Below are 12,367 nucleotides of genomic sequence, written 5' to 3' on the forward strand. Positions count from 1 at the left end.
AATCAAACTCAGTGTAATAAATTACCAAGATAAGATGGGTAATGAAAGAATGCGAAATGCAGAAGATAAGTTTGTGTTTCTCAACAGCGTTCAGTATGACTTTTGTAATTATTAACTAAACCTTAAAGCCTGAGGTAGTCCTTATTTCCTTATTCAAATGCCTTATTCCTTTTTCAGGTTCTCTCCTTACAACATCTCCTCACATTTCCACAATGAGGGAAAGGAAGACAACAGATCCACTTCATTCGGCAGATCCACTTCATTCGTCCACAGATCTGAGCAAAGAGAAGAAGAAGTTGAAATTGAAACGAGAGGTCGGCCTGATTAGCAGCGTGTCATTAATTGCAGGCACCATGATAGGCTCAGGGATCTTTATGTCCCCTGAGTGGGTACTACATCACATGGGGAACCCTGCCAGCAGCCTGCTGATCTGGGCAGCATGTGGTCTCCTGGCCATGTTTGGAGCCTTGTCATACGCTGAGCTTGGAACAATAATTAAAGAGTCTGGAGGAGAATATATTTACATTTTGAGGATTTTTGGTTCTTTTCCTGCTTTCCTTTTCGCCTACACTTCTGTCATCCTGGTGAGACCAGCTGGTTTGGCAGCTGTTTGTCTGAGTTTTGCGGAGTACGCCATTGCGCCGTTCTACCCAGGATGCTCATCTCCGCAGGTTGCTGTCAAATGTACAGCTGCTGCCTGCATCCTGATTTTAACTATCATCAACTGTCTCAACGTGAGGCTGGCGACATCTGTTATGAACATTTTTACAGCTGCCAAACTCTTGGCTTTGTTGGTGATCGTGGTGGGTGGGTTGGTGCTGCTTGCCAATGGACAAACTCAGAGTTTTCAGAATGGTTTTCAAGGTACAGCTGCAGGTGTTGGGGCACTTGGAGTGGCATTTTACCAGGGACTCTGGTCCTATGATGGATGGAACAACCTAAATTATGTAACTGAGGAACTGAAGAAGCCTGAGGTGAGTGAGTGAGTGAGTGAGTGAGTGAGTGAGTGAGTGAGTGAGCTGGGTTTTACTTAATCCCGCTGTTAATATGTTTGATTCTATCTGTGATTGTGTTAAGAGTGGTAATCAAGGGATTTAGAGTGAGGGTGGTGAGACACTGACACAAGAGATGATGTGGATGCCCCATTACCAGAAGTATTCAAAGCCAGCTTGTGTGGGCTTTGAGCAACCCCACTGGTGTAGTGGAAGGAACCCCTGCTCATTGCATGGGGGTTAGAACTAGATAATCCTTAAGGTCCCTTCCAATCTAAACCATCTTGTGGTCCTATGAAAGTCCTAAAATAACCCCTTGACTGGAAAGAAATTATTAGGCAGCACCTGGATGCTTTGGGGGTGAAGTTTTGTCTTAGTGTTTAGAGGATCTTACTGTAGACACATAGATTTATTCAGAAAATTACTCACTACTATAATCCATAAAGGATTCCTAACACCATGTATTTCCTTAAAGATTTGATGCATAATCTATGCTTTAGAAAACTATTTTATCTTTCCCTGTTGCACCAAGGGGCAACTTCAGAGCAAGAGAAGCCTCACTGGAAAGGGAATCTAACTCTGAATGATCCCTGTCTTTAAACACTATATTTTAGCATTGTGCAGTCTATGCTATAGGCACTGAAGTAACTCACCTGCATCTCACATCAACCTTCTCTGTGCCACATTACCCATTTTCACAGACCAAACACTGCAGCAGTGAAAAGCTCTTATTTTGCAAGAGTTGTATGAGTGCAGAGTTTATAGAGTGTGCTTTCTACCAGTGCAGCACACAAGATCCTACGCAAGATTAAATGAAAATACAGAGTTAAATATCAACCTAAATGGCAGCAAAGATCCCAGGGCTACTCTCTCCCACAGGATCATGCCCACTGATACTCAGGCCCTTCCAGAGTGGAGACACCACCATTAGGTATTGCTGTATCTTGTCCTGTGTTGAGAATGGGGAATGCTAAGACTGATATTTCAGGTTCTTAGATGCATACAGTTGCCATTTCCTGGCACTTTTATTGAGTCTTAAAATGATTCTGTGGTGTTCTAAGACACAATTCTGTCACTAAGAAAAAATAAATACTTCCTTCCTAGAGCAAATCCCCTTTGAGATTTTGAGATAACCCCCTGTTTTGATTTAAACGTGGAGCAGTTAAACGTGATATAACACACACTGGAACTTTGCCCATGGCAGTGGAGTGTTTATGGGAAGATGCAGCATACTAGAAGACATAACACACTAATAACAAGATAATCAAGAAGTATGCAAAAGGTATATTGGCCAGTTACAACTCAAAACCTATTTAATAAGATTTGGTGAGTTCTTTTTTTTTGATTGACTTTGTTTGGTTGGTTGTGGGGTTTTTTAGGCTAACTTTGGAACTGTACAAGACTGGTGTGAAAATTGCCACGTGAATCTGGATCTAAGTCTTTCTGAGGAAAAGCTTAGGGAGTGGAGGAATTTGAATGAGAAACGTGGGTGGTGGCAAAAACAAAACAAACAAAAAAAGCATATTGCAGGCATAAATGTGATGCACCTAATACTGCTGTCATCCCCTTTCCAGGTGACCCTTCCCAGAGCTCTGATGATTGCCATCCCTTTGGTTACGTGCCTGTATTTGCTGGTAAACGTGAGCTACTTGGCAGCCATGACTCCGTCTGAGCTGCTGTCTTCAGGAGCCGTGGCTGTCACCTGGGGGTGAGCTCTGCGTGGGGCAACAGGCAATGCAGCCCTGAGAAACACTGGTTCTCTCCTGGGTTTAAGGAGATTTGAATGTTATTCCCAGAGGGAATGGCAGCACTGCATTGGTCAGGCCAGGAGGACCTGTCAGGGAATGTTGCAGAGAAGAGGGTGACAAAGATGCTCAGAGGGCTGAAGCACACTGTTGTCTTAGAGAGCTGGGTCTGTTCAGCCTGGAGGTGAGAAAGCTCCAGGGAGACCATATAGCATGTTCCAGTGCCTAAAAGGCCTACAAGAGAGTTGGAAAGGAAGTTTTTACAAGGGCATTATAAGTAAGACAAGCAGGAATGGCTCCAAATTGAGACTATAGGTTTACCTTAGACATAAGGAATAAATTCTTTACTGTGAGAGTGGTGAGGCACTGGTTCAGGTTGCCCAGAGGAGCTGTGGATGCCCCATCCCTGGAAACATTCAAGGTCAGGTTGGAGGGGGCTTTGAGCAACCTGGTGTAGAAGAAGATGTCCCTGCCCATGGCAGGGTCTTGGAAGAGGATGATCTTCAAGGTCTATTCCAAACTGTTCTATGATTCTAAAATTCTGTGGCCTTATGAGGCCGGAGCTGACCAGCTCCATCTGACCATGGTCTCCAAGGTGCATCTAGACTGCCAAGACGGCACATTCCTTACTCCCCATTCCCTTTGTTTACACTGGGAACCGGTAGCTCCTCCCCACTTGTTTTACCTCATGGAAAGTGTCCATAAAGGAGAGGCAAAGGTCACACCAGGAGCCTCTCCCCACAGGCACTGGGAATGCAGTGTGGGTACATATCCAGACTTGGGGACTGAGAAATGACCCGCATTTGGGATATCTCCAGGGATATGGAGACAGCAATATGCTGCTCTTCTAGTGCAGAAGTAGTGATTTGGGAATGAGACAGGAGTCAACTGGGTGAATCCTGTCCGCTTTGCATTTGGAATTTAGAGCAGACCAGAGTCTTATGTCTCAGTTTCCCCATCTGTGGGGAAATGGAAAATGGCATTGATCTCAACAACACCTTTGAGAGCTGTTACACACAGGCTCAGTAGCCTTTGGTAATTATAGCCAACTGGCTTGTGTTTGTTCAGAGATGCGCAGAAACAATTTCTATTTCTCATCAACCTGAATTATTTGGTGACATTAAACAGTTTCTGGACAAGACAAGGAATTTAGGACAGGAAGAAAGGGGCCATCATGAGAGGTTTAGACACCATCAATGATCTGCCACCAGAACATCCAGTCTTAGTCTAAATATTTCCAGAGACACAGAATCCCTGATAGCCCTAAATGAGTTGTCTGGCAGAAATGATGACATGGTGTATCCACAGATTATGTACTGCTCATCCTCTTCCTAAAAAGTCAGCAGCAGCTCTCCTTCTGTGTGCATGTCACAAGATCTCCCATTTGAAGATCTGACTGAGCTCTTGCTGCATGTGTTCTCTAAGCCTTTCACATCATTATGAGTAGGAGCTTTTAAAGGTCTAGTCCTTTGTTTAAGCATGTCTCAAAGCCTTACTAAGCTGCAGTGTCATGAACTTTCCCTGCACTTCCTTTCCCATCATTCCTAATTAACAAGTTATTTGTGAGCTTCCTCCTTTGTAACGCATCTCCTTTTCCTGCCTGATTAACCTTTTCACCCAAGAGTGCAATTCAGGAAGAAATAGTGAACTAGTGACAGGAAAGCTGGGCACTCAAAGGCTGGCAAACAGGTAGGGAGCCAGTCTTGAGAAGGGGGTGAAGGCTGTCACTCACAAACAAGAGATGCAGCTATTCAGGCCATTATGAAAGAATGGGAGGAGTAGAAAGAAGCCAGAGGAGGACTTGTCACATTTAAATGCGTGTGTTCCCTGTGTAAGAGGAAAACTGCCAGAAAGAACCATTGTTCAGTGGTGAGAGCTGCAGCCACAAAAGGAGCTCAGGAAACTCTTCCCAGTGTTTCTTCGATGACAGTGATTTAACATCAACCACAGGTTTCAGTTTGCTTGCAAATAAAGTGGTCTAAAAAACATTTGAGTTTTGGATTTTTGCTGATTAGATAAGCAGTGATTGTGTATGTAATAATTACCCCAAACACCAGCATTTATTACTCAATTAATACTCTTAATGCTCCTTCATTCCAGAAGACAATCCTCACTTTTAGGTGAGAAAATTATAATTCCTTCCAAATGTTTACCTTGAATTCTGTAACTCCACTACTTTTTCTGTTAAAGATAACCAGAAATGTCTGGACATGTTGTAGAACCAAATGCCTGGAATTCAAGCCACTGCTTTAGCTTAAGTCTGATACACAGAAGAGCAGTAATAGGTGCATGTGACATTACAGGGTTAAAATCCTATGCATATTTAGGAAGAAGTTGTAATGCAGAATATTTCTTCCAGTGTGGTGGGAACAGTTTTTCTGTGATTTCCAAGCTACTATTATTGGTTGTGATAGCGCTATCTTCAGGCATTTTGCCACAGTGTCAGTACACAAAAAAGGTGCTTTTGCCTCTTGTGACCACTTTGTACACCATTGCAGTGTGGACAGAATATATCTAGCAGGAAGAAAAGCTGTCAGACAAGACAAACTTACTAGTCACTAAATATAATGGAAATTGCAAGTAGACTTTAAATCATTAGAAAGATTTTGGGAAAAAAAAAAATCAGTATAATACAGAAATAATGGAGAGATGAAACCTGTCTGGTTCTACACTGAGTATTCAATACATCTACAAACTGCATCTTATTCTGTGAACTCTTTCCCACCTCAGGGACAAAGTCCTGGGCAGCTGGGCATGGCTCATCTCCCTGTCAGTGGCTCTGTCTACGTTTGGTTCATCAAATGGCACATTCTTCAGCGGAGGCCGCGTGTGCTACATCGCTGCCAGGGAGGGCCATATGGTAAGCACAAAGAAAGGGGTCTGGCTTGCTTTGAACTACTTCACCCTCTTCTCGTGACACTAAAGCAGAGAGGAAAACACTGTGTATGTTCAACAGGCAGAGTGATAGTTCTTCAAGCGGTTTGTTCCTTGCTCAAAGAATTTAATCCCCATCTCTTTCAAATGTGAGGTATATGTTGTCTCTGGGCTTTCTTCTTCAGTCAGGTGCTTTCGAAAAGATACATATTCACATCTAGCCTGAATAGGTTTAGAATGAACCACTCAAATATTGCTGCATTGGAGCACCAGGCACAGGCTGTGGGGTGACCTAGTCAATATACCTGCCAGGGAAGGGGATCCTGGCCATGCTCATGTGTTGTAAGGCATCTTTGCTCACATTGGGAAGGTAGCCCAGCACCAGCCAGCTGCCTTTGCAAGTTACACTGACTATACAGGTTGGTCTCAGGGGAAATCCAGTTTTCTCACGGCAGTCCAGCTGAGATGCAGCATAGGATAGCTCTGTTCTTCAAGCGTCATAGCAATTACAAGGTGACATCAAGCCTTACATCTCTCCTTGTTCGGGTTTAGTATTGGTTTTGCTAGGTAGGCCAGATCTGGTGACCCAGTGGAGGTCAGGCTGTCAGGCTGCTGCAGCTCCCTCCTGCCTGGTCCAACCAGTAAATCCAGCATGTATTCCCAGTAGCCACACATATGCAAACACAGGTACGAAACATATTTAGGTACACACATACATACATGTATAGCTGTACACAAACATACATGTATAGCTGTATATATACATACAGAGACAGCAGGGAACACAGAGCTGCACATACAGACATACCTGGGGCTCACACAAACACCAGTGCTAACAACACCAAGGACCTTTGATTCCCCCTCTGGCTGATCAGGGGTCTATTAGTGAGAAACACATATAGAAACATATGTACAGTGTAGGTCCCTCCAGCAGCTGGGCTCAGATACTCAGCCCCTGGATCCCAGTCGCCCCAGTTGCTGGTACCTGGGTATACCGAGGTTGCTGTCACATCCCAGATGGTGACACAGACTCACAGGTACACCTCCACAAACACTTAACCACACTGCTCCACAAAGAGGGGAAAAAAGGCTGAGCTGCATTTGTCCTCTCTTTTGAGCAGGCATCTTGTGTTCCTCTTGAATCTCTCTGCTTTTTTTGATCCTTCTCACCCACCACATCTGGCATTTCTGTCCTCAGGTATGAAGACACTGAAATAGGTTGCACAGAGAGGTTGTAGATGGCCAATCCCTGTAAATTCAAGGTCAGGGCTTGATGGGTCTCTGAACAGCCTGGTCTAGTGAAAGGTGTCCCTGCCTGCAGCAGGGATATTGGAACTAGATGATCTTTAAGGTTCCTTCCAACCCAAATCGTTTTATGAATCTATGATTCCACACCAGCTCTGCTCCTGGTTCATAGCAGGGAATCTTTCATACATATAAATAACCAGATTGGTGGAGATGGCTGGACTGGTTGCTGCTGGTTTTGGTGGGTCCTGGTTTTGGTGGTTACTTGTTCCTCAGCTCCTGTCTTTAAGGACAGTGCCTGGTCTATCATGGAAAGCGCTGTGCTGAGAAGTGCATTGATGATCAGAATCTGACCATACCAGACTATGAGCTGAATGCTTATGCCATTTCTCAGACAGTCATCTCTAGTAAAACTCCTTGCATGATATTTTGGTTGGGAATTAAAAATTAAATTAAATTAAATTAAATTTAAAAAGCAGTCTTTCTCATTAAACTTTCCCAATGAAACAAATAATAAAGAGGCTACTAATCCTGAAACAAATCCTGGTTTAATTTGTATTTACATAAATGTTTCAGGAGTAGTCCTTGGCTCATTTTCCAGTCATCCCAAGAGAAGTCAAGTCCCAGAGAGATGTGACAGAGGGCAGAAGAGTGGGCCCATGTCAAGAGGTCCTGATGGTGGTCAGGAAAGCTCCAATTTGACTCATTCTGTCACATCAGTAGTTTGAAAACCTCATTTTGCCTGCTCAAACTGAGCATATTTGATATGAAACCAGTGAGACAATGAAAATACCCTTGAGGGAGTTTTCTGTATTTACACTCCTCAGAGTTGGTCTGGTTCTTTGTGATGCATATTTGCTGGCTACAAGCGGCTGTGGCTGCAGGCAAAGCTCCCACCCGCAGCTGAGGGGATGAGTAAGGACCTCTGAGTCCATGATATGATCATACAGTGTTTTGCTTTGTTTTTCAGCCAGACATTCTGTCCATGGCTCATGTGCATCGCCTCACGCCCTCCCCTGCTCTACTCTTTACATCTGTGATGTCTTTAATAATGATAATATCAGGAAGCTTCACCAGTATTGTGAACTTTTTCAGGTATGTGTGTGTAGGATTTCTGTTTGCATCCCCTGTGCTCGTGGGTTTTCCATTTCTTATAAGTATTTTCTTGCATTATCTTTTTGAGCCTGGGCTATTGCTTTCTAACTAATACTGGGGAGAGGAGAAGGGAAGAAAGAAAATAAAGAGATTGGGAACCAGCAACTTTGAAATGCATGAATGCTCCTGTCACTAGAGACTTAACTGAACGTGATTCATCCCCATTAAATCAGTAATGTTCAGATAATTCTAAAGTTCTCATTGTTTGTGCTAGAAAGAAAATTAATGGATGAACTACTACATTTTTATCAATATTCACCTTTTTAATTGGAGATATGAACATCTGGGATCTGCAAGGCAGGACTGACATTCCTAGATGATCTCACTCCAAGTTTAATGCTGTCTCTTTTTTTTTTTTTTTTCTTCAAGTTTTATGGCATGGCTTTTCTATGGAATGACTATTTCTGGGCTCCTGTATTTAAAAATCAAGAAACCAGAACTGCCAAGATCTTACAAGGTAAAGTAATAACATAAAACTCTCAAATATTTTCCTAAATTGTTCAAATGACTAAGAGAACATTTAGAGAGAAGAGTGAGCGCTGCAAATTTAATGTGGTTGTCCTTCCTTTCTTAATTTCAAGTTTTGTGTTAGCAAAGCCAAGAAGGGATGAAATAGTGTGAAAATACATGCATAAGTCAAGGCTGAGTTCTCTGTCTTGAAAAGCTAATAATGCCCTGCTTCCTCACTATGAAAATATATCCTCTTTTTTCTAAAATATTAAAGTGGTAAATGAAGGATGATTCTGATCAACATCAATCATGTGTTTATGCTTACAGACTTTGGGCAAATTCCTTGGAGGGTAGCCCAGGTGTAAGAACCTTGCAGAGGAAAAAATAACAGGTGGAGTGCCCCAAGTTCTTTGAGATGCCATGGGGACAGGTTTGCTCCCTACAAAACAGATAAAAGGAAGGAAATCAGGAGTCACATGTTCTTCCCCTGATGCCATGAGTGAGCTCATCTGCAGTGCTTCCTCAGTGATTGAAGACTATTAACGAATGCACAAGCCACCCTCCTTTGAAGAAGGGTGACTTCAAATTGAAGTTTAAATACTTTCTGACCAGGCATACAGAAATTGCCTCTGAGATTGCCTGTCCACCTGTCTGTCAACACATGGGTAAAACTTCTTGTGCAATGATGTTAGGGTACAGTTGATTTGGATAGAATTGCTCCATGTTTTGTCTACAGCTTGGCTTTTAGATGCAAGGTGGTAGGGAGAGCAAGAAAAGACTAAACTCCAGAGTTTGCACCTTCAGGTCTAGGAGGGCAGGAAAGACCAGGGGTTAAGGTGTGATATGGCTGTGTAGCTCTTGCAGGGATGTTCAGCCTTGGAGTGGGGGTAGGCTGGGAAACAGGGTGTCTGGATTAATTGGTATTTCTAGGTAACACATCAGGTTGCAGAAAAGTTTCATCTAAAAAGCCTTTTGCAGAGATTCCAGGGCTGTCCAGACACACAGAGGCCCAGAATTACATGACTCCTTATGCTGATGTTTTGCTTTCACAGGTCCCAATTGTCATCCCCATAATTGTGCTGATGGCAGCTGTGTACCTGGTGTTAGCTCCCATCATTGATCAACCCCAAATAGAGATCCTCTACATTGTCCTGTTCATTTTCAGCGGCATCATTTTTTATTTCCCACTGGTTCACTTTAAATATCACCCTCGCTGCTTACAGAGAGTCACTTTACACCTCCAGTTGTTGCTGGAAGTTGCTCCGACTACCAGGGATGCAAACTGAGATGACATCCTCCCTTCACGTGGCTGCCTGCACCTCATGGCTTATCCCAGCACCTTGGTTTTCAAGGCTCAGAAAATATTCTTCTGTAAAGAGCAATGAGTAGAATGTGACTGACAGTAAGTGTCCAGGTGAGATGGACTACTGCTGTGATTCCTCATGTTTCCCTAAAATTCTGGGGACATGTTTTTTCTCCTTGTCAGCTCTGCCTTGGTATTACATATAGATTCCAAAGGAATATGTGCTTTTGTAGGTTTCATCCCAAAAAGGGCCATTTCTCAGGATCTTATCTCATATTTCAAGATGAAGGCAGCAAAAGATAGACAATGAGATATTATTCCTACAGCAGGCTGGGTTCCATAGCCAATCCTGGCAATGCCTTTAATTATTTACACCTAGTTCTGCCCACTGTGACTGCAGAGCTTCTCAAATCAATAAAGCAAGGGCTCACCATGGCCACAAGAAATAAACCCTTTTTCACTCAGGTATTCACTCTGGGAAGATTATATTTCTTCCAGTTCTAGGTGCACAGTCCCAACAGTCCTTTCTCTGTCTCAGCAATCATCCCACATCTCCCACAGAAAACCCTCTGACATGAGACAAGAAGTGCTTTAAAGCTCTGTCAGTTTACTCTGTTGAGAATGCACTTGTTACCTGGGATCCATCCATTCATGATGAGGACACAAGCAGCATCACTCAAGTACCAGCATTCACCCACGTGCTTCCTGTGATCCCCCTGAAGACAAATAACTTACTTTGTGACAAAGTGAGGAAAAAAATCCCAACCAAAAAGCCTTAGAGCATATGTGCCAGCAAATATACGGTGACTAGGAATTAAAGAAGCCACATACAGTAGGAGAAGTGTAACCACATACTGTGCTACATTAGGAGAAATGTGGCCAGCAGAGCAAGGAAACTATCTGTCTCTTTGGACTCAACACCTGAAATCATGCATCCTGCTATTCGAAGTGGAGTTGTGAAGACCACCTGGGCCCTTCTCTGTAATGGCAACTCAGAGCAATAGTCAAAAGCTGTAGCTTGAGATGCTCAGGCTGGACTAAGAGGAAATGTGGCCCATGAGGGCAGTGCAGCCTTAGAGCAGTGTGCAGAAAGGTGGTGACGTCTTAGTTCTCTTACATTTTCTACCACAGCCATTTCCACCAATTTCTGTGATTCTAAAGGCACAGCAAAAAAGGCACAGCAAAAAAAGTCACAGGCTGTGCTCTCACCCACACCTAACACACTGAAGGCACTGTTATTTCCCATTATCCTGAGGTGCAACTGTTTTTTTCCTGCTCTAGGGGAAGGAGAGGCATTATAAGCTGTTTTCTTCACATTTTTCCAGATGGTCCTGTCACGGGACCTATGACATATGTCCTGGAACCATCTGGAACCATCTATGTCTTGTCATAGACAGGTCAGGTCTCTGAGTAGGTCTAGGAGTTAGTCCCTAAAATGCCTTGTTACAGTACTGAAAGTTAACTTTCTGTCAGGATTCTTCTATAGAACCTGCTACAATCCTGCTATCTTTTACCTAACCTGCTATGATCCTCGAACACAGGTCACCTGATCCTGCAGGCCTCTTCCAGCCATCTCAGAGCTGTGTATCTGATTACAATCTCATTATGCAATGTCAGCCCTTCTGTTCCTCTGGGTGGTGATAGAGCAGCTACAGGGATGCACCAACAGTCTGTTTTTCCATGATAATGGATAGGCCAGATGCCACTCATCCAAATCCTCAGCTTAAACAGTGTTTAGGAGGATTTCCTTCCACTGATTTTTACTGGAGTTGCCAACAAAGGCAATGAGGGAACAGTTTTTCCTCCTGAATCCTTTGACAACATGACATTCTTGGGATGCATCCCTTAAAGGAGATGATGTTCTTGAAAGAACTGACAGGTTAGGAGCTCTAGGTCACCTTCCTCCCACTGCCCCAGGGTCTTCATCTGATGTCAGGGAAACTTCTTAAAGGAGCTACATCTCAACTGCTTACCTAAGAATTAGAATAATACCATTTCTCTGATTATAATTCTTTTGGAAACAATATTTTCCTACCTATTTATGAAGCCTATCACATGGGGCTGTGCTCTAATAATGAAAAAACTTAGCACTTTGAATAAATAGCCTTTATATGTTATTGGTTTGTGTATGGGTATAGGGGAACTGGAAAGCTGCAATTATCATACTTTGCACCAATCTCATTTTCTGTAGATATTATTGCAACAAGATGTTCTTTTTTATTTATGTTGCCTAGGATTTGCAGGTGTGTATAATGCCAAAACAAGATGCTGAAAGCTCAGAGAATTGCAAGATAATTACAATAAAATGGGCATTATAATGAAGTGAGTTCATGTGTCTGTTTCTGTTTTTCATCCAAGAAAAACAATTCCATAGAAATTTTACTGCATGATCATAAACAATCAGCATCAGGCCTATCTCTCCTTGGTCAGAAAATTTAACAACATGCATGGGTGTTCATATATGCATACACTCATTTTTCAAAATGATTGCTTATCTATTCAACCCCAGGATATGTAAATTGGAATCTCTTTTTCCTTCGTGAGACATTTACAATAGAAGGGCCAGGAAGAGGCAACACATCCTTGCCATTCATTCCTGTGGC

The 12,367-nt window shown here is 43.0% G+C and overlaps 1 protein-coding gene across 1 annotated transcript; it reads left to right on the plus strand.

Moving 5' to 3' along the window:
* The first annotated feature begins 206 nt into the window (after positions 1 to 206).
* LOC120750728 (b(0,+)-type amino acid transporter 1-like) lies at positions 207 to 9,747 on the plus strand. Its single transcript, XM_040059688.1, has 6 exons — positions 207 to 974; positions 2,567 to 2,700; positions 5,468 to 5,597; positions 7,827 to 7,951; positions 8,381 to 8,468; positions 9,514 to 9,747. Exons 1-6 carry the CDS (start codon positions 213 to 215, stop codon positions 9,745 to 9,747), a joined length of 1,473 nt encoding a protein of 490 aa, XP_039915622.1. The 5' UTR covers positions 207 to 212.
* Positions 9,748 to 12,367: the final 2,620 nt, after the last annotated feature.

This window comes from Hirundo rustica, chromosome 3 (genome assembly GCF_015227805.2).
Source record: "Hirundo rustica isolate bHirRus1 chromosome 3, bHirRus1.pri.v3, whole genome shotgun sequence".
Taxonomy (NCBI): Eukaryota; Metazoa; Chordata; class Aves; order Passeriformes; family Hirundinidae; genus Hirundo; species Hirundo rustica.

What these genes read in the sequence shown, in the direction of transcription:
- LOC120750728 (XM_040059688.1), top strand. Translation starts at nt 213, where the DNA reads ATGAGGGAAAGGAAGACAACAGATCCACTTCATTCGGCAGATCCACTT. An exon ending in GCCGTGGCTGTCACCTGGGG is followed by an intron (nt 2,701 to 5,467) that starts GTGAGCTCTGCG and finishes TTCCCACCTCAG; the next exon opens with GGACAAAGTCCTGGGCAGCT. An exon ending in AACTGCCAAGATCTTACAAG is followed by an intron (nt 8,469 to 9,513) that starts GTAAAGTAATAA and finishes TTGCTTTCACAG; the next exon opens with GTCCCAATTGTCATCCCCAT.